Here is a 22567-nt window from a genome sequence, read left to right on the forward strand (position 1 = left end):
GTTGGAGATGGTCACCTGAATAAATTGTTGAAGAGTTTCTTCAAGCTTTGTTGATTTTTCATTTAATGCAAATATTTGTTGCCAAATTGATGATTGTTGTTGTGGTCTATTGAATTGTCCTGCTTGTCCAACTTGTCCATTCTGACCTTGACCCATGCTTGGTTGTAATTCCCTTGACGGTATGGAAATTGATTAGTCATGAAATTAACATCTTCTAAATCCTCTACTGGAAAAGCACATTGACCATTGATATGGTCACCACCACACAGTTCACAAAGCTGTTCTTGAACCTGTGCAACATTCTTTAACTCCTTTGGCAACTGAGCAAGTGTCTTTGTCAAATTCTCCAACTGTTAAGTTATGATTTTGTTTTGTGTAAGCAAGGCATCATTTGATTACAATTGTAGAACTCCCTTCTGTTGAATTGGAGCTCCTCTTTCATTATGCATCTCATTATCATTTGTAGCCATGTTGTCAATCAGTTCAGTAGCTTCCTCTAGAGTCTTGCATTTGATATTGCCTCCAGCTGAGGCATCTAACATCAACTTGGTTTGTGAACCAAGACCTCCAAGGAAAAGAATGACTATTGTTGCCTCGTCAAAGCCATGGGCATCTTTCTCAACAAGCTCTTGTATCTATCCCATGCTTGACCTAACGTCTCCTTCATGCCTTGTCTAAAAGAAGATATCTCTTGTTTCCCTTTGTTGATTTTAGACTGTGGGAAGTATTTGTTTAGAAACTTTGAAACCACGGCTTCCCATTCAGTAAAGCTTTCCTCTGGAAAATAATTCAACCATAACTTTGCATTGCCTCTCAATGAGAAAGGAAACAAACTAAGATTTATTGCATCATCTGGCACACCATTGATCTTCATTGTGTTGCAAATCTCGTTGAATTTGGTGAGATGCTCATATGGACTTTCAGGTGATAACCCATTAAATTGGTTGCTCTTGACCAATTGTATCAACGCTGATTTCACCTCCATGTTTGCAGCATTGACCCTCGGCCTAGCAATGCTATTAAAGTGATGAGGGCCAACAACATTGGTGTAATCTGCTAGAGTACGTCTACCATTGTTCTCTCCGGCCATATCCTCATACCTTTGGTTGGGCCTTTGTGGTGAGAGTTGTCGAAGTGTTTCCGGAGAAGGAAATAATTCTCTAGAAGTTCGAATTCTCCTCCTCCTTCTACTTTCATCCAATCCTTCAAGAAGAGGTTCCGAAGTTTTCTTGCTCCTAGTCCGAATTGTACCCTGCATACACAAGGAAACAAGTCCCTAGAAAAAAATTGTTAGCACAAAAAGATAGAAAAGATAAACTAAAAAGATAACAAGATATATCAAAATAAAAGATAAAAATAAACAAAAAGATAAAAATGTCAACAAAAAGATAAAAAGATAAAAATCAAGTCAAAGTTAACCAATAATCACACAAATAGAATAGTTAAACCACGAGTCCCCAGCAACGACGCCAAAAACTTGTTAACCCTCGGCAGGTGTAACCGAATCGTATCAAGTAATAATAAATGGTAAGACCAAGTATCGTTTCCCAAAGGACTCACGACCTAAACAATTATGTGTTTTGTTGATTAAATTAGACTTGTGAACGAAGTTTTGTAGATTTAAATGCAAATACTAAAAAGTAAATATGAATGCATGTATTGATCAATTGAACAAAAGAAGCAAAACGTGATTGAAATATATGATGATGATGTTGTTAGGGGTTTTCAATTCATCCTATCCACTCTCATGTATTCAAGAATTAATCTTCTTCATTAATGTTAATGTCACTTTCTAATTTACCTTAAACCCAATGTCTTGTGAAGAAAGTCTACTCCTAATCACTAGTTAACAATGCTTGTCTCCCTAGCAATTATTCATGCATTACATTCGCACAGAAGTTTAAAGGCAACCAGTTCTCTTATCCCTATGTCTAGGCAATATTACTATTGGGAGAATTTCTTCATGTCTAGATTTATCTAAATGTGTCCATACAAATAAAATCAATGATCATGCAATTGAATGAGTTAAACAAAACATGTATAGAGTATAGAAGAAAAACCCTAACAATTAATGAAAGAAAGCTTATGGATTAAAGAACCAATTCAATACATGAGAGTTTCAAAAGATTACATTGATTCCCCAACAATAAAGAAGGTTTAGTTCACCCTAATCATGGTGAAACTAGATGAAAAATAATGAAAGAATGAAAGATAGAATCCTAGAATTTGAAGAGTGGAGCTTGAGCATCCAAAATCCTCCTCCAAGAGGTGAAGAAAGTGTGATTTTGCTTCGTTCTGCCAAAAGATACTAACCTTAGGTCGACTAAAACCTTATATAAACTCCTAAAGATTACAGAAAAATGGCCCAAGGCCCATTAAAATGGCGCTCAGCGGTAAGTGCGATTCTTTTATTTGAAGTTCAGCTGCAGTTTTGCCCCTCAACGGTGACTGTCGGTCTTCAAAGTGCCGCTCAGCGATACTTGCGGCTCTTCTTTTATGCACTTTTTCTTCCTTTTCTGACTCCAACTTATGGCTACTTCACTTTTTCCATTCAATCCATCTTAAAACCTGCAAAAACAAGAGAAACCAAGCATAAAACCCATCTAACTCTCTTATTTCTAAAACCTAAGCAAAAACATAATTCCAAACTAGTTTCTAAGTCATAAAGGTTGTCTTTAAGGTCAAAATTAAGTCTAAAAATAACAGTTTTTCAACTGTTATCAATACTAAACAAAGATTCATTGAGAGACTCTATGTTTATTTTAACCTACGAGTATGAATTGTGTTTGTCTCTTGAGTGATTATCCTTGATATGCAATTCAAAATTGTGATTACATTCCCTTAAGTATTGGATTAAATAGTTGTGAATGAGTTCTTAATCCACATTGCGAGATTTTTTGGAAACCATTGTGTGGAAATGATTATGCTTTGTTTGAGGACAAATCAAAAGCTAAAGTTGGGTATGGTAATAAGTGTTTAGTTTACTTAATATTCCATATGATTTTGACACTTATCTTATATAAATTTGACATAATTCTTAGAGAAACAAACCTTTTTATTTTAGATAACATAATAGAGAAAACCTAAGTAAGGAAGACAATCAAAGGATAACCAACACCTTCGGAGCTAAAACAACACGTTTAATTTCTATAAAAACATAGTCTTGCTATTTTATTTTTATGATTTATTTTGTAGTTTAGTTCTAGGAACTTTTAAACACCAATTATAAAAAAATTTAGGAGAACCATAGGAAATGGACAACAATTCCTTATACTTGTACTTAGAATTATTATTATGAGCGGCTAAATGCATTGTTGTTAGGATTGAATGTAACTTCTCTAACTCTTTATATTCATTGTTTGATGACTTGATCACTCATCCTATTTCCTTAGCTTTAATTGAGTAGGGACTGGTTTAACTTTAGATCTAATCATATCTCTTAAAGTTGTTAGATGTTAAGAATAAATCTAAGACATTAGTTGAAATAGAGTTTTATTCTTAATGCAACGAGTCATTCAATAAAGAGGTTAAAGAAACCACAATGATTATGATAACCTTAGATCCAAAATGTCAGGAATGAGTTTAAGATTATAATAAACAAAAGTTTTAGTAACACAAAAGTAATCAACATAACTTATAACAAGTCAACAATAGTGCAATAAATGATGATTAACCAAGTTCAATCCTAACATCCTTATCAACATAATCAATTTAACCCTTAAGCACAATCATGTATATTCCTTCATTACAAACTTTAATAGATCATTAGTTATTATTTTATCCAACCAAGTCGTTATGAATACGATTGTGTTGTGCTATAATTGAACAAATACTCTTGTTGAAAAAGTTAGATCTGTATTGAACCCTCAATAAGGGCTTAGGTTTTGTGTGCTTCTCCTCTAACACTATTGGTGCTATGTTGGCTTGGTCATCCCATTTGCGGTGACCAATTCACCTATTGGCACATTGTTAACACTCTGTTTATCCTTCTTTTTCTTCTATCTTTTCTTAGTTTTTTTTAGGTTGTACATAATTAAAAATAGAGTAGATTTTTGTTAAGGTTTAAAAATAATAATTTTGTAAAAATGTGTTTAATTTTGTATTTTTAGTACATAAGTCTGTATTTTTAATAATTTCTCTCTTACTCTTGGAGGAAAATCAAAATAAAAATAAAAAATTTAGATTTACTTAGATAGACTGTAATTTTACATAGTTTGGATTTAACCTCTTTTTCTTAATTTTCTAAATTTTTGAAGATGGGCCTGGTAAATTATGGGCTGGTTTGCCCTAATCAAAGCACAAAGCACTAAAGAAGTGAGAATGGGCAAGAGAGTTACTCCCTCCACCACCCCAATTGTTCCCTATACCTCTTTAGATTTTTTCTTATTCCAAAAATATCTAGGTTAAAATTTTTTAACTTTTACCATTTAACTTTATTTACTTTTTTAAAACCCTAATTTTGCAACACCCAGCCCTTCACTTTTCTCTTTCTCTAATTACACACAAATCTCACCCCCTCACTTTCTCTCTTCCTCTCTTCTTCACACCCACCCCCTTACTTTCTCTCTTCTTCTCTTCTTCGCACACACAGAGGCCCCACCCCTCCCTCTTTCTCCTTATTTATTCTTCCCTTGCACATTTTTGTGGTTAAAGCATCCTTATTTTTGTTCTTTTTATATATGTGCTATGTAAATGGATGTATGTGGTGTGTTGTGTAAAAGGAAGAAGAAGAGAAACATGAAGGCATAAACGGATGTGGAAAATTCGTTCAGCCTTCAACGGATCTTGAGATCCGTCAACGAATGTCAAGATCCGTTGAAGGCTGATCGGATTTCCCACATCCGTTCAAGCCTTTGTGTTTCAACTCTTTTAATTTTTTTTTGTTTTTAGTTTATTAAGTTTTTTTGTAGATTTTAATTTCTGAATATTATAAATGTTTATTTATGTAGATTTTACATAATTTAATAATTTTTGTATAAAAAATTGTTAAAAAATAAAACAAATTGTTGAAAGAGAAAAGTGAGGATAGAGACTACAAAATTAGGGTTTTAAAAATGTAAAGAGATAGAAGATGTCTTGTTCAATAAATCTTGATTTATGTCAATCCTCATAGAAAAAAATAGGACAAAATGAGAATGGGAATATACAGGAGCAACCTGATGGTAGAAGGAGTAACCCTCCATAGGCAAAGGGGATATGTTAGCACTCGAACGAAGGCTTGAAGGGTTCGAGTGGTGTAGGAACCTGGGCAAGCTAGTTCTAAGAGCTAAACCATGGTCTACAGAGTTGCGTTTGACATTAGAGTCAACATTTCTTTTCCCGTTTTGTATAAAGTAGAGATCAGAGTAGGTAGAGCCGACGAGGAATCCATTTTATTTTTCTTTTCTGTCAGTTTCGATAGAGCTAAAGAATCGTACAAATCATTTCTTTTCTTTCTTCCTGTAAGTCACGTTGTTTGGTTAGAGTAGGTAATCTTTTCTATTCCATATCCAAACACTATAAAAGGCTAAAGAAAAAAAAAGGAATTTGTGGCATATTAACTTTTTTTACATTATATCTACTTGTTGCATAATTATGATGATTACATTATAATTTTAGATTTTGTTTTTTAAGATTATATAACTTTTCCAAGTTTAAATTATTGTTTTGACGTATCATAATAATCATATTTAAGGTTTAGGATTTGGGACGTAAATTGGGTGTTATTTTGACATGTCATACCACTAGTGCAGAATTGGCCTTTAACGTCACTCAATAGACGTCCGTCCACGAAAACACCAACGTAAATAATTGACCGGTGGAATTTTCGTAATTAAGTGGGACTTTAGACGTCCGTTGTGGGGGGGGGGGGGGGGGGGCGACGTCTATAATATTATAAACGTCGGGGCCCCTCCACAACGGACGTTTAAGTGGCTGAAAAAGTTAACTCTTCAACTTCCCTGTCAGCCACTTAAACGTCCGTTGTGGAGGGGCCCCGACATTTATAATATTATAAACGTCGGGGCCCCTATAACAGACGTTTAAGTGGCTGAAAAAGTTAACTCTTCAACTACCCTGTCAGCCACTGAAACGTCTGTAGGGGCCCCGACGTTTATAATATTATAGACGTCCGGGCCCCTCCACAACGGACGTTTAAGTGGCTGACAGGGTGGTTGAAGAGTTAACTTTTTCAGCCACTGAAACGTCCGTTGGAGGGGCCCCGACGTTTATAATATTATAGACGTCCGGGCCCCTCCATAACGGACGGATAAGGTAGTTGAAGAGTTAACTTTTTCAGCCACTGAAACGTCCATTGGAGGGGCCCCCGACGTCTATAATATTATAAACGTCGGGGCCAAGATAACAGACGTCTAAAACCCCCCACGAACATGAATATTTAAATCCAAAAAATGTCATATTAGTTATGGCCCAAACGTCTATAATATTATAAACGTCGGGACCCCCTAGTACCTGACGTCTAGTGTCATTTATATTAAAATGGCGAACCCGCGAGGAGTTACGCTCACTGTTCATCGTCTTCCCCGCAATTTCTCTTTGCGACATTGCATTTCCAGGTGCGTTTTGGTTGTTTTGGACTGTCTAAATTTACTTTTAATCCGATTAAATTGCGCTGTGATGAAATATCTTTGATTTGAACCGATTAAAAATCGTTTTCGGTGCGTTTTTGTGCAGTTTCTTGCGTGTTCTTGGGCGGTGTTTTTGACTCTTTATGGCCTACGTTTTAGGTCATGCGCTCCTCGATTTCCCTCCATTTCATTTGGAATCTGCTTTTCAGGTTAGCTTCTTCGTTGATAATTTTTTTGTATGCATGTTATTGGGTTTTGTGTATGCATGTTTTTGACTTTAAGGTCTGCATGTGTTATTGGCTTTTGAATATGCATGTATTAGTTGTGTTATTATAATTGACATGTTAGATTATAAGTATCAAATCATTGAGTGAAACTTAGTTCCCGTTTGAAATTTTACACAAACGATTAATCTTTTAATCGTTTGTGTTAAATTTTGAATTGTCTGATTGGATAGTTTGAGAAAATTAATTTTCATAATTTGTAATAACATGTAAGTTGGAGTTTATGGATAAGATTGATAAAATTTTGGTTCAGTATTTGTGTTGTTCTCCGGATGCATATTTGATTATGGTCATCGTTGACTATTCTCATTTCGTGTATTTCGGAGACCAATGCGAAATACTGCCAAAATCTTATCAAATTTATGATGTAGACTTCTTTGCACATGTCTTAGCAAATTATGAAAAATAATTTTTTTGAATGGGTAGGGCCTAACCTTGTGAGAGTTAAAAACTTAAACTGATGATTTTACGAACATAGTATGGATCGAAGCTGGATGAATGAACGTCGCATCAGTGAAGAATATGATAAGGGTGTTTCGGAGTTCTTGCAATATGTTGAACAAAATGCTAAGTCTGTGAACGGGACATATTTTTGTCCTTGTGTTCGTTGTCTTAATCAAATACGATAAGACTTAGGCAATGTGCGTGACCATCTATTCATGTTCGGCATAATAAGGACTTATACCGTTTGGACTTGGCATGGAGAAGTATTGGACCAGCCTACCACGTCATGAGGAACGGATTATGTGGAAGAATGGATGAGTGATCATTTAGAGGACATGATACGTAATGTCGGTGAAGATAATTTTGGAAGAGCTAATTTGTATGATTCAGAGCTACTATTGTTCCTCGGATGCTCGAACTTTACACGTCTGTCTGCAACTTTAAAGTTGTTTAGTTTAAAAGTAAGGAATGGATGGACCGATAAAAGTTTCACCGAGTTGTTGGAGTTGTTGAAGGAGATGCTTCCAAAAAATAATATTGTACCTATTCGTAATTACGAGGAAAAATTTTTTTATGTCCATTGGGTCTTGAATATCAAAAGATGCATGCTTGTCCTAATGATAGTTTTGGTATTGGATTATTTTGTACATTAAGTAGAACTTTCTTTATATGAAACGCATATATACTATACTATATTGTTTTGGGACAATTTTCTGCTTTTCAGGTGTGATTTTAATGCAAAAATAAATTAATTTTTACAAAAAAAACACCAGTACACGTCGGTTAGTGCATTGACGGACGTCTACAGACGTCTGGTAGTGCACAAACCGACGTCCAACCCCCTAAGCCCTAAACAACCCGTTTCAGGCATATGAACGTCGGGGGTATCTTCTTCCGATGTTTATATAGACATTGGGGTATGACTCGGACGTCTATATGGACGTCGGGGGTATGCCTCGGAGGTCTATATAGACGTTGGGCCTGACCACAACGGACGTCTATATAGACGTCTGAGTCATACCCCCGACGTTTGACTAACGTCACCCACAAAGACATCGGGTACAGGTCGGACGTCAAAAAGCCAAAAGAACAGACGTCTAAAGCTCTTTCTGCACTATTGTACTTAACTCACGTTGTTTATTTGTTTAAAGTAGGTGTTATTTTCTATTGCATGTCTAGCCAGTGTAAATGGATAAAGGAAAAATAAATTATCGGTTAAATTAATTATTAGTTTGGGAATTGGTTATATATAGGAAATATATTAGCACCTACCATGTTCGTCCTGACGCTATTAGGTGCCAAATAAATTTAATTTTTAAAATATTTTTTTTCCATAAAATTGAACACACAATTTTTACATATTTTTCATTAGGCATATATGTATGAAAATATTTATGTGGGTTCGATAAAGATCAATCTAACTCCTACATTTTTAATTCACAGAGGTAAATCAAGTTATATAGTTTTTGGTTGTATGAAGAAACATTTGTTTTGAAGAAAAATGAATCCGACAATAATTAACTCTATTCTTAGGTTTTTCTATTCGTAATGAAAAATATAAATCATACAGTCTGTGATAGATACCGGTTTCTGACGGTTGGCAAGGAGATTAGTGGAGCAAGAATAAGAATATACAGGCAACGACTTCACATGTGTTCCAGTGGTCAGAGGTGAGACCATGGAGTTAGGAGAGGGAGATAAAGAGTGGATGGGTTAGAGGGGGTGTATGAGACAATGAGTGTGGGTGTGTGAAAAGTGACAATAGTGGAGAGGTCTATGGTGGGGTGCGAAGAGAAAGAACAAGAGGTATGAATGTAAAGGTTAAGTTTTGGGCTAGTAGCCCATTTCAAGAGGGTTGCTCCTCCATCACTCCAAGTGCTCCTACACCTCTACATTATTATTTTTTATTCCAAAAGTACTCTACGTTAATTTAACTTTATTTATCTTTTTTAAAATCCTAAATCTCTCTGCACCCCTTCACCTTCCACGTCAGTTTTCCCTTCTACAAAGAAACCCTAATTCCATTACCATCAACCTTGCAACCAGCCACCAACCTTGTCGAAGAAAGAGGTGAGAGTTATTCCTCCACCAACGTTACAGAAAACTTCAGTGGTCGCTCCTCTTTCTCCGGCGACCCTCTTAATTTCGACGACTTTTCGGTGTTAGGGACATTCCTCAACGGGGAAAACGACGTCCCGACCACAGCCTTCCTCTCGTCAATCTTGAGCGTCACGGGAGCGATTGGGTTTTGGGTTTGCTCTAGTTTCTTCTTGCAGGTCTCGTGAGTCGCAGTGGTGACATTGGGTTTTAAGGGTTCTGTTTTGAATTTGATTTGGGGTTCTTAGGTTGGTTTTTCTGAGTGCAAGGTTGAAGATGAAGATGCAAGGAGGAGATGATGGAGAAGAAGACGCTCGTGCAATGGAGCGATTTAGGTTGGTGAAGGTTTTGCAAAGGAGATTTCTGATGAAAAAGATGATCTTGTCGCTGTAGATGGTGCGATGGCGACACAAAGTGGTTCTCGTGATACGGCTTGGTGTGAGTAGCTCATGGAGAGGCGCTAGTGCGTTAATGGCGGAGGCGGCTCGCTGAGGACTGGTGGTGAGGATAGTGGCGATGCTAGGGTTTGGCAGCGTCAATAGAGGATTCGCGGTGATGGTTGAAGATGACGGTAATTTGCAGTTCTGATGGTGATGGCCATTGAGGCTCGCGGCTAGCAGCTAGGTTGATGGTGGTGGAGATAAGGTTTGGCAGCAGCAAGGTTGCAAGGAGCGACGGCAAGGTTAGTGGAGATGGAATTAGGGTTTCTATGTAGAAGGAAAAGTTGAGGTGGCAGGTGAGGAGGTGTAGGGAGATTTAGGATTTTAAAAAAGATAAATAAAATTAAATTAACATAGGGTACCTCTCAGAGACTTACTTTTACACCATATAGTTAGTATTCCCCCTCCCCATCTCATTGTATATAATACATTTATTTTCTATAACCCCACATCTTAAACAAATATTTGCAATGCTAACCTTAGACTACATTAATGGGGTTTGATGTCGCTGCTCTTAACCTAATTGAGTCATTTTACTTTGCAAATTAAATTGAATGAAGTCCACGCAAAGATCAATTATTTCATTGGCTTCTAAGTATTGTTACTTAGCAAACACAAGCCATGAATGCTGAGGTCTTTCAAGAGTTTTGGAAACAGTGAAGATGTTTAACAATTATAAGGCAGTTGCTCCCTACGCCACCATAGACTACTTCCGACACATCTTCCTGTTTTGCCCTCCAGTAAAATTTAATTTTTAGGGTTAATATTTTTTTAATTTTTACCTTTTTTGTGAGTGTAGTGATGGTGTGAGTGTGTTTCACGTGTGCGGTGTGCGGTGTGTGGTGTGCTTATTGGAAGGTTACAAAGATTAGTGATGGTGCAAGGAACTTAGCCAGAGATTTATCTCTGCTGATGCTTGAAGGTGCATTGGGGAAAGTGGGGAAAGCGACGAAGGTTTCCCAACTGTGTAATAAACCCTAAAAAAAATATTATCCTAAACGGATGTAAGTATCCGTGAGTGGATGTCAACATCCATTGAAGGTAAAACGGATGTCGACATCCGTGTGGAGAAACAATGTGTTTCGAGCGGTTTCGTCGGAAGCGAACAACGACAGCGTGTTGGTGGAGGACGAGGCGTCTGTGGTTTCGCGCCAATGACGGTGGATGTAGCGGCACCGGACAATACCATGAGCTCTTCAAATGTAATGAAGTTTTGCTTCCATGGTTGTAGTTCCGAAACACTAAATAGGCCACGTGTGTTTCAGTATTCTCTCTTTTCATATTCTTTGATTTCTTAAAAGTGTCGTGTATGCACGTAGTTTTGAACCTTCTATGTTTTGCCACTCTCATATGTTCAGCACAGACCTTGAATTTTGAATTTCTCTTAAACTTCAAATCTCCCTCACCACTTTTTCTGGTTTAGATTTGGTTCTTTTCTAAATCATGGGGTACCACAGAAGGGAAGCTCTTGATCACCTTCGCATCTTGGCTTCGAGATTTATGCCTCAAAATCCAACTTTTCGGCATAGTTTTAGGAGTTGCAAATCTTTGTATTTAGATTCAGGTTTAAAAGGGGCTATCTTTAATGGGTTCTCTTCATGGTGTTCGATTTCTCATAGACAAGGGGCACAAGGTGTTGTTGGAGTTAATGGTAACTTTAACAATCTCTTTCCTTTGGGGGCTAAGAGATTTTACTGTATTGATCCATATAATGTGCAACATTTCAAGCTGTGGGGATTTGGGTCTGTTTCATGAGTTTGTAGGAGATGATGATGTAAGGTTGATTGGAGTTGAAGGTGGAGGTTTGGAACTTGATAGTGACAAACATTCTTCAACATTGACCAAAGGAGAAGTTGGAATAAAAAGTAAATAAACATAGTTAAAGTAAAAAAGAGTATTTTTGTAATTAAAATTTTTTGGGGAGGTTTGGGGAGGTGGAGGGAGTATTTGGTGGTGGTGGAGGGAGGAATTGCCCAATTATAAAGGTTAATTTAATCCTTCCACTAATGAATTGTCTAATGAAATTAATTGTCTCGTATAACTTTATTAGTTTATGTCATCATCTAAATTGAAAACATTATGATAAAGAATCTACAAGTTGCAGTTTTTTTTTGGTTGAATTAAAACTTACAAATAATTTCCGCCAAAATACAAATTAGAATATTTGGTGGAACTGTGATTATATAATTACGTGTACGTTTGTATGATTATGTTCATATACTTGTGTGTATGAATTTATGCATATCACTTATTTCTAGTTTTAGATGTAATTAGTTTAAGTTTGTATCAGATTACATAATCATAATGTCTACAAATTAAGTAATCATAATCAGAATTCAGAACTACTAATAACAAGAATGTCGCTATGCAAGGAATACACAATCATACATGCAAGTCCATCTATTGCATTGAGACCTACGTCTACAAGTCTTGTATAATGGAGCAACGTTCTCCATTTTCTGTTAATGATGAATTTGGAGAAGGGACATTGTTTCAAAGTAATCAAAATGGTACACCCAATCGTAACTCACGACAAATCTTAACTTGTAAACCTTTTCTCTTCTAAATGGAATTTTGGGTCAAAATTTGAATTTTTTTATTAGAAAAGAAAAAGAAATATATATATATATATATATATATATATATATATATATATATATATATATATATATATATATATATATATATATATATATATATATATAAACAACGGAGTACTTGGGTATTCCAACCCCGTATACAAAAGGAGATGATTACGATTAATCATTTTGCATCTTGCATCTAAGGGTACATGACCAAGGTTCTCACCCATGCATATATCATAGTCTCCCTTCAAAATAGTGTGAAGCAGTACTGATAAATTCCACTAATTTAAATCACCGCTCTATGGTCTTAGATGTTGTTCTGTGGCTGCAACAGCAAGAATACTACACCAACATGATATTCAGATGTTGCAAAAGTTGTTCTTACTGCACCTGCAATCTTCCCCCAAAATTTTGGTCAAGTTTAGATTGCATAGTCTTTCGGCATTTGTCCTTGTTAAGGAACCAAGGAATATGTTGGGATTGGTGACGAAGTTAAGCTTCCATATGGCCAATTGAGTTCATTGACATTTCCAATTTTTGTTTCACCCTTCCTTTCATAGAATATGAATCGATTTCTTTCTAAGTTTTTATATGTATTCTTCTTTGTCCTGAAAACAAAAACGAGAACCAACAACCCTTCTCCAAAAAACCAGATTTTAGATATATTATGTTTCCCGCTCATTCCGATCAATCCCTCTTTTTGAATTGTGATTCTACTTTCTATCTACCTTATATTTTCTATCACTGACATGTGAACTCCCCAATTCACAAATTTGTAAACTACAGGTTGTCTCATTGCTTATCTTTTAGGTTTGTGTGTTTCAAATATACTTATACATGGATCTTATATATAGCAAACCGGATTAAGATACCAATCTGAATAGGAAAAATTTACGTTGGGGTACTTGTTTCTAATCCAAGTCCACACTTTCATATATGCTATAGTAAAAACTTCCTCTGCATCAACATTTCCCATTTCTAGAAAGGACAGATTTTCTATGTGCCCACAATATTCAAATGACGGCCAACCGTAGACTCTTCTAGATTCTACTTCATTTGTTATTAAATTGTTGATAACTAAAACTTTGGAAATGTCTTTTAGGTTGACAATGGGAGACAATAGTATTATTTATCCTGTTATAGCACCTGTTACATACATGGTTAACTATTTTGCAGGTAAAAAACAAATGACATGTTTCCACCACTTATCCACACATGACACAAATCATCTCTTATTGCAATTTCTCTTTTGGTTAAATTGTCTTTTATTTATTATCAACCTCTAAGAAAAATATTGTGTCGTAGGAAGTGTTTTTATTTTCCAAAATTCCTGTCAGTATCCTCCCCTACCCTGCAATTTTATAATTTGTTATAGGCCGATTTTACTGTGTATATTACCGTTTCAGTGTCATTCCATATCTACATATCCCCTTTTTCTTTATTTAAAGTAATTCCTACTAATTCTTGAATCTATATATCAACTTGTACCCTTTCCCACTCAAACCACTCACAAACATCCTCTCATTTAACCCATGCCATCTTTCTAGTTTCCATCTCCCATCCCTACAAAAGTGTCTTTACATTGTCCTAATTTCAGCTCCTACTTTAGTTGGTAATATAAGGAGTGACAAGTAAAAAAGTGGTACTGCTAAGAATAGATATCTAATAAACAGACTCTTCCTATAAAAGTAAACCATCTTCCTTTCCTTCTTGCTAATATTTTCAAAACTTTGTTCAGAACTGGCTACCAGAACTTAAATTTCCACGGATTGGCCTCCACATTTATTCCAAGGTATGTAAATGGTAAATGCAATGATGCAATTAAGAATCGAAGAAGAGCTCTCAATGATTGATGTGACTATCACCCTTATTTTACTATTGTGAAAGTTCACCTTAAGGCCAGACACCAATTCCAAACATCTTATAGTGCCTCTTTTACAGTCATTATTTTCTCAATTTGAGCCTTACATATTAATAGTGTGTAATCTGCAAATTGTCCAAGCCTTAATATAGAATGTAGAAGATAGAAAGAAATAAAATGGCAGTAAGAGGCTAACAGTTCAAAGGTAAAACACTTGCCATTTTGTTGAGACACGTTCACAGTATCCTGACACTGGAACTCATTCATATCTAGTGTCGTATCCATTCTCCTATTTAAAGTTTTACTCATATATAGAGCATATTCACTCATTGACTCAGCAGGAAGCGAGAGAAGCGGAATCTACAGTTGAGGCAACAGAGTCGGGAGCGGGAACCTTACTTCTCTTACGCTTCGGCACCATTTTTGTTGGTTTCAGGCTTCTCCGGGAATCTTTAGGGATTAGGTTACGGACTGCCTCCATACTCTTCGACTGGCTCGTAACTCGGAAGCTCTCATCGGAAGAAGCAGGCAACACGCTCTTGCCTTCGGAGAAACTTATTCTCTCGACGGAGGTTACGCAGCACTCTTGCCATTTGAGCTCTGCCAAATCCGCCACCACGTCCTCCAATGCCACCGCCGCAAACGCCGAGACGCTGTCACGTAGGGTCGAACGCGGCACATCTACAAGATCCAGCGACTCCACCGCCTCCACCAGCACCTTCTGCTCACGGAATCCAGATAGGTTTTGCAATTTCTCAAAACCAAAACATATTCGATAATCATCTGTTGTTCGAAGATTTGCGGAGAGAGACCTAAACTACCCAAGCAATCTAGAACTTCTAATCTTAAAGCGCGTTAAATTTAAAAGAAAGTGAGGAATAAAAATTAAGAAGAAAACGGTTAAAATAGGCAACGTTTCCCCGCAAATTTTTGTTAGTAACCAAACGGAACTTAAGATTAGCTTGATAGAGAAAAGAACCTTGGGAGCGTTGTGGATTTTCTTGAAGCCATGAATGCGGATGACCTTTGACAGTAGGAGGAAGAAAAATTAACAATGAAATGCATAATGTTTGAGAGAAAATTGACAACGAAAATGAGAATTGAAATGTTCATAGAAGGAATGGAACCTGATTAAGTTGATTCATTGTTAGGTGAAGCGTTTGCCGAGAATGAAGGAAGTGGAGATAGTCCTCCAGCCACACTTTGTCGTTCTTCGTAGGCCGTTTCTTCGTGGAGCTTCCTTGCGATTGCGGAATGGCGGTTGGTAATTCTTGTGCCATGGTTTATGAACAAAAAGAAAGAAGCGTAACATTATATACCACACTATTGTACGCGCGTGATATTGGTATTTGTTAACCATTAATAACTATTTCGCTCAATATATAAATTAAAAGCTGAATATTCTATCTAACACTCGACTTTATTAGGTCTATTCACTACAAAAAATATTGAATTTTAGAAAGAGTTATTTTTCTGCGATTTTGAAAACCCAGGAAATTTTCGGCGATTTATAATAAAAACCGCCCCTAAATTGTTTTTCTATTTTTTAAATAATTTTCCAAAAATATCTACCTGACTCCCTTTTCCTAAAATACTTTGTGACACATTTCTGCTCCTAATTTTCCCTAAACCCTAATTCTCTCTCTCAATTCATTTCTGCCTTCGTACATTTTCCTCCAAAAAGTTCACCATAATCATTTTCCTCCAAGCCCCGCACCATCTTCTTGTTGGTCTTCCCTTGCGTTGTGTTCGTCGTCGAGGCGTCGAGACGTTGTGTTCGCTCTCGGAATTCCTCACAGCTGCGTAGGTTACTTTATTTTCAGTTCATTCATTGATTCATTTTTTTTTTCTGTTCATTTTCACTCTACGTTTGAACTTATGATTACTTTCGGAATTGAAACGGTAGAAAAGCACGTTTTAGGTTTATGATTAGTCTTGTGTTTTCTATATTAATGTATGAGAAGGGTGTGAAGTATGAGGAGGTGAGAGGCGAGGCAAGACAAGGGGTGAGAATGATGAATCTCTTGAGCTCTGTTCCAACACAGACAACGAGGAAGCCTTTTGGAACCATGTCTGCACTGTTGGAAGCAGAGGAAGATTTTCTTCACGGATCTTGTTACACTTTAGAAATTTTAAGAAAACCCAATTAATTTGTTTTGGTTCTAAGGGATTTTCTCATTTTGCTTTGTTTTGTTTTGTTTTTTGTTTTTCTTTATAACACCCTGTTTTGGTTTGAACATGACCGTAATGTGTGACACAGGAGTGTCTCCATTAACGTCAGGGAGACTGTCTCACAGCAGTGAACCTTTGAGCGGTGGTGCTTCTTTAACTGGAATGGACAGTCCACCAATCTCTCCTTTTGATGATGTTGTCAAATTAAAAGACAAATTAAAATTGTACCAGATTTCTTGTGCATATGACTTAAGACATTAAATTTGATTCAAAACTAAAATGACTCAAGCAAAGTGATTCCATCGAATAAAATCAGAAAATAAACTTGACTCAAGGTATTAAACACTCAACTAAGCACACAAAAGACATAACAAAATTTGATTCAAAACTAAAATGACTCAAGCAAAGTGATTCCACCAAAAATTAGCCTTAAACAGGCTGAGGTTGTTGACTCTGTTAGTGCTACTGATGATGATCATCCAGAGTTTCAATTGAAAAGATATGACTACTTTGATTTTGGTAATAAACTTCATTCTTATGTAAAAGATATGCTTCAAGATTGTTGCTAACACCCTCAAAGGTGTAGGCTTGTTGTCTAGGAGTTTTGGTCATTATGATTTTGTTATTCTTAATTGTATCGGTTAGATATTCTGGAAAATATCTTGTCATATTTTTATTGTATCTTTTAGACAATTTAGAGCATCTTAGATGTACTAGAAGTGGTTTCCTGATTTTGTTTCATTTCCTTATTTAATTTGGATTAAAGTTAAGTAATAGTACAAATAAGGTTTAGTGTTTCAAATTTTAACACATCTTTATGTGCAAGAATATTCGTAAAATCACCTTTCTATTAATGAAAGACTATTTTTCTCCTCTACCTAAACTATTTTATTTTAACTTGGTGCGCTATGACTCAGTCGTCAAGAGTTCTAACCATGCCACTTCCATTCCTTGAAAAAGAATGACTTTAAGGAGAAGGTAAGGTGAACCTGTACACTGTGGTACAAGAGTGCATGCTCTTTACTATCATTGTCTCTGCAATTGTATTCTTTGGATGCCTTTGTGGTGTTTGTTTTTTCTGGGTTCTACCCTTTATCCCCTTTCCTGGATGTCTGTTCTTCGAACATTCTTATGTTGTTTGCTTACCTTTTTAAAGCATGATCTTTGCTCATTTCCCTTTCTGATTTGTTGTTGTTGTATGTTCATGACACAGAGAAACACTAGTTGTTTACAGTTCAAATTAAAGACGAGTAAGAAGATTGGTTGTTTCCAGATTTCAAAGGTTAAACACTACCTACCTGTGAAATTATTCTACAAACATTAAGAAATAATGACTTTGAACAAATGAACCTGTGAAATTTTTCATTTAAATTTAGGCTTTGGTAGGAATACAATTACCATAAATATTGACTCTTTACTAGCTATGTTGTGGAATGAAAACGAGATGAAAAGAGCAAGAAGAACCTTGTACCTGTATCGTGGACCTTGTAAGTTGTTCAACAAGTACTTGTTTCTAAAACAATATATTGTGAGAAAGCATATTCATAAGATGTTGCTATTGGGGGACATAAAGACAAGGTTCTTTCAAATTGATATAGTTTATGATTAAGTGAGTGAATAATGGAAACCATGAGGTGTTGTGGTGACAGTGGATTTAGTGATATTAGGAGACAGAGGGGGCAATCAACAGTGATGTTTCTTCTACCTTGGAAATTGATTTCATAGCATAATGAAAACATTACAGCATATAAGTTCTGGTGCTTCTATTGGGTTGGTGGCTTGTATTAGGAGTAGAGAAGGGAAAAGGGTTCTTAAGGAGTTTATTAAGGAGTAAGGGGAGCAATATTGGAATCACATGTTAATTGTATGGCTGGGAAGGTGATTCTTCTTGTCTCCTGTGTTTTTTTTTTCTGCATGCATCTGCACCTTAAACAACATTTCGTTTCAAGAACAATGTACCTAGCAAACATATTTTCCCATAGACAGCATAACAGAGGCTAGAAAGTCGTGATAAATACATTTACACGTTGCACATAGGATGTTCAAATAAAACATTTGTCTGTATCCATTAAATTCGCAAGTCTCTGTAAGGCTCTTCCATTCCTTTCACTTAATTTTCCTACTTTTTTCTTACTTTTCTTTTTCTGCATTCTCTTATTTCATTCTCCACGAGGCTGATGACATGCATGCTCATCCAACACAATTTTTCTTTTTCCCTTCTCTTTGCTCCTTTACTTATGGTTGGAGCATTACATCATTGATGCACATAAGTGATTTCCCCGAGTGACAACAACTATCAATGGTCAATTTATAATAGAGATATGTATGTTTGTGATTCCTTATTAGGTATATATATCCATACACACACACGTATATATATATATATATATATATATATATATATATATATATATATATATATATATATATATATATATTCATAAAATATATATACATATATAGCAGAAAAATAAAAACCACTAAAAGTCTCTGTCCCCATGGACATATCCCCTTACTTTCTAGTCTATTCTTTGTGAAGGCCCAACTTTTAACAACTCTGTGTGGTCCTTTACAATGTTCGCATTTTTTATCGGTGATCATGTGTTAGTGGCAATTCTGTCCTTGTACGTGGTCCACACGTACGCTGTTCAACCAAATGGAGAAAAAGAAAGTAGCATTTCTCTGACCTTTAATCTTAAGCAAATATTTAACTTGTATTAACAAGCAAATATTTTAGTTCTTTCTTTCTGGAGTTTTAAGATTTTTAACTTTTAGATTTCAAATGTTCAGAAAGGAACTGTTCAACTGGCCTGTATCTATAACTTATTTTATGATTTATATATATACCTGCACTCAGTTCAGCAGCCTCCATGGAAAAACTTCAAGTTTTACATGATTGGGAGAAATAAATGACATTGTTTTTAGATAAATATATGCATGGATAATCTGGCTAACGTGTTAAGTAATGGTGAGTAAACATCTAATTAACTGTCAGTTGATATTTAGATAGATAAAGAAAAAAAAAGAGTTCTAAAAAGGTTGGTAATAGGATTTGATAAAACAATTAATGAAATGTTTAAAGTGATAAATATCGTAAGTGTTGTGATATATACATAGGCTTATTAATCTTTACTTTGCAGCCGATATAATTATGTTTTATTGCAAAGATATCTACATAGGCTTATTAATCTTCGTTGGAAGAAACCGGTTTTGTTTTGAGTTGTTATCCTTTAGTGAGACTGAAATCATTGCGTAATTCTGTATTTTCTTTTCTTGGTATCTGATAAAACACTTGTTTATATAAAACTCTTTGTTTCCGTAAAAGTTAACATTTTTCTGAGCCCAAAGGTTTTATTTTGCTGGCATGGAGACAATGAAGGAGAGACAGTGAAGGAGATAGTGAAGTATGCCACTATAATTATTATAGGTATCTTCATTGACATCACAAGTCAATGAAATGAAGACAATCATTACACTTTTGTTGTAAAATTATCAAGGTCCATTGTCTTCACAATTAAGGTCCATTGTCTTCACAATTTGCAGTATTTCAAAGATCATCGGTAATAATTGTTAAATTTATTTGTATGATTTTTTTATTAAATATATTATCGACTAACTATTATGTTATATTGTAGGTATCTGATTAAGGGAGTGAGCCAAACAATGGATGTAATGAAGAGAAAATTAGATATTGTTACTGAATACTTTTATGAGTCATACTTTTAGTATTGAACATATGTAATGAACCTCTTTCTTTTTAATTTTTATGTATGAACAATTAGTTGTATGAATGATATTAGGTTGAACAATGTAGTTTATTTTATACAATATTATTAAATTTTAGTTCATATTAATTTATTGTTTGTTTTGTCAATAACACCATTTTTATTATAATCTAATTTTATTACAATAAAAAAAATGAACTATACAAATTCTCGGCGGTTTTAAAACCTCGGTAAACTAAACCATCAAAAGTAGGGGCGGTTTTGAGATAACCCCGGCTAGTTCCGGCAGTTTTTGAGTAGCCCCGCTATTCCCGACGGTTTTCATAAAGCCCCAACTAATTCCGGCGGTTTCTACAAAACCCCTGGAAATTCCGGCGGTTTCTACAAAACCTCTGGAAATTCCGGCGGTTTTTGAGAACCCCCGCTAATACTGGCAGTTTTTTCAGAACCGCCGGTACTTGCTTGGCGACGGACGTTTTCCCACCGATTTTTCCAACCGCGGGAAATATGATTTGCGGGGGTTAAAATCGCCAGTAATATTTTAAAAAACTCCCGGTAAAAATACAGATTTTTGTAGTGATTAATCACGGATGGTTATTTTATAAGAGCTAACTTAATTTAAGTCACTTATTATAAGTTTAAAAAATTGTAATCTTGTCCAACTCATAAATTAATAAATTAAATGGTTGACTAACTTAAATACAATTATTTTTTAAAATTAATATACATTTTTTAAATATTTATAATATTATATTAATAAATAATGATATTTCGATTTAAATAAGTCAATATATAAAATAAATTTATATTGATTATGAACAAAGTGGAATACTCATTCGTACATATACATATATTCTTTAAAAAAAATCATTAAATTAAAGCCTCCAAATTGTATCAATTAATTTTTTCATTGAGAGACCAAATTTTACGATTTATGTTCATGATGCACTTGAGTTTTCCTGTAATGCATAAAAGTATTTATTTTTTATGATGAACTTTTGTATCAAATTACAATAATGGGAAATATATTAATTTTTTTTTTAAAAAGCCATAATTTACCTTTCAGGAGTTTCTCTAATCTTATCCAAAACACGTCACCATAATTTCTTGAATTTTAAAGAACTAAAAACAAAGTATAATATATATTATAGGATAAAAGATTGAATAAGTAACACTACAAAATAAAACTGAAATAATCAAAATTCATTAATAATGATTGGTTTTCGACAACGTATTAATAATATATATTTGCAATCTGTTTTTTTTTTTCACATAGTTTTCTCTTTTGTGAAAGCATGGTTAAATGTTGATAGTCAATGAGAGGCTACAATTCCATCAATTCTTGGGACGTCGGTTGTTATCTATGCAAATAAATCAGCATTGTCCATAACCCCTACCTATCAAGTTTTCTTCTTGTTCTCCTACTACCCTATCTTCCACATCAGATCCTCCACCAAGGCAAAATTCTAGGTCACTCCAACTGGTTCTATCCTGATGTCATTACCTAATTGGAGGTCGAGGATTCTCCATTATGATGGCCTTAATCGACTCCACTTGCTCAACGTTATTAATACTAAGTGAAGGGGTCAGGAGCCATAGACTCGCAATGTAACACTCATTGGCAGCCTTGTGGTTCCCATGAATTATGATGATGTTCCCAGATGTTGAAGGGAACTTCATAGCTAAGTATGGGGTGATCATTATTCCTCCCAACATATTCAACATATTCAACGATGGGCGCCCTAGCAGAACATTGTAGACGTACTTGCGATAATGACCAAGTACCTGACTAGTATTGATAACAACCTCCTTAGCTAGGTTGGGCCAAAGCTAGGTGATGTGCATGGAGGGGTGTTCCTTGGATGAATGGTGCGGAAATGTGGTGGTAAATGTTCAAGGATGATGAGCTAATGTATGAATGGTGTAGAAGTTCAAAGCCTCTAGGAGATATGGTGGTGGTGGTATAGTGTTTGGTGGCTCCAAGAGAGATTAGGCCAACTCAAGGAGGAAGGTGACTAGAGGAGCCTCATGGGTTGCTCTAGTCTTGATCTAAGATGAGTAGTATGGCCAAAAATGGGCAACATAACATTACTCAACATCAAAGATGAAATACAAGGGTGGAGACACCTTTATTTATAAGCCAAGGGTTTCTCCTTCTAACCCTAAAAGCATGATCTCCCACCTTTGCTCTCATTGGCCAAAAATGAGGCCTTCTAAGGAGTGGACAAGTGTCCACAAATCCTCTCCAATGATGGGAGGACATGTGGCCACTCACAAAACACAATCTTCTTCATTCCTAGAGTGTCATGTGGCCACTACTAAAAGCAAAAACTCTCCACTCCTAAGGTGCCATGTGGCTACCTTTTAAAAAGTAAATCCTTTCCAATGGAAGC

General features: G+C 35.5%; 1 protein-coding gene and 1 long non-coding RNA gene across 3 annotated transcripts; one reads left to right on the forward strand and one right to left on the reverse strand.

The window, feature by feature from the left end:
• Positions 1–14475: 14475 nt before the first annotated feature.
• On the reverse strand, positions 14476–15708 carry LOC108339677 (uncharacterized). 2 transcript variants are annotated; one of them, XM_017576864.2, is made up of 3 exons: positions 15405–15708; positions 15257–15301; positions 14476–14998 (listed from the first exon to the last, which is right to left on the reverse strand). In XM_017576864.2, exons 1-3 carry the CDS (start codon positions 15555–15557, stop codon positions 14612–14614), a joined length of 585 nt encoding a protein of 194 aa, XP_017432353.2. In that variant the 5' UTR covers positions 15558–15708; the 3' UTR covers positions 14476–14611. The 2 variants fall into 2 exon arrangements, with proteins under 2 accessions (XP_017432353.2, XP_052734577.1); XM_052878617.1 differs by having other exon boundaries at positions 14476–15031.
• A 40-nt stretch (positions 15709–15748) lies between these two features.
• On the forward strand, positions 15749–20307 carry LOC108338825 (uncharacterized). The gene is made up of 3 exons (XR_008249230.1): positions 15749–16080; positions 16538–20009; positions 20085–20307. It is a non-coding gene; the product is annotated as an uncharacterized LOC108338825 (long non-coding RNA).
• The last annotated feature ends 2260 nt before the right edge of the window (positions 20308–22567 follow it).

The sequence above is a fragment of the Vigna angularis genome, chromosome 5 (genome assembly GCF_016808095.1).
Source record: "Vigna angularis cultivar LongXiaoDou No.4 chromosome 5, ASM1680809v1, whole genome shotgun sequence".
NCBI classification, from domain to species: domain Eukaryota; kingdom Viridiplantae; phylum Streptophyta; class Magnoliopsida; order Fabales; family Fabaceae; genus Vigna; species Vigna angularis.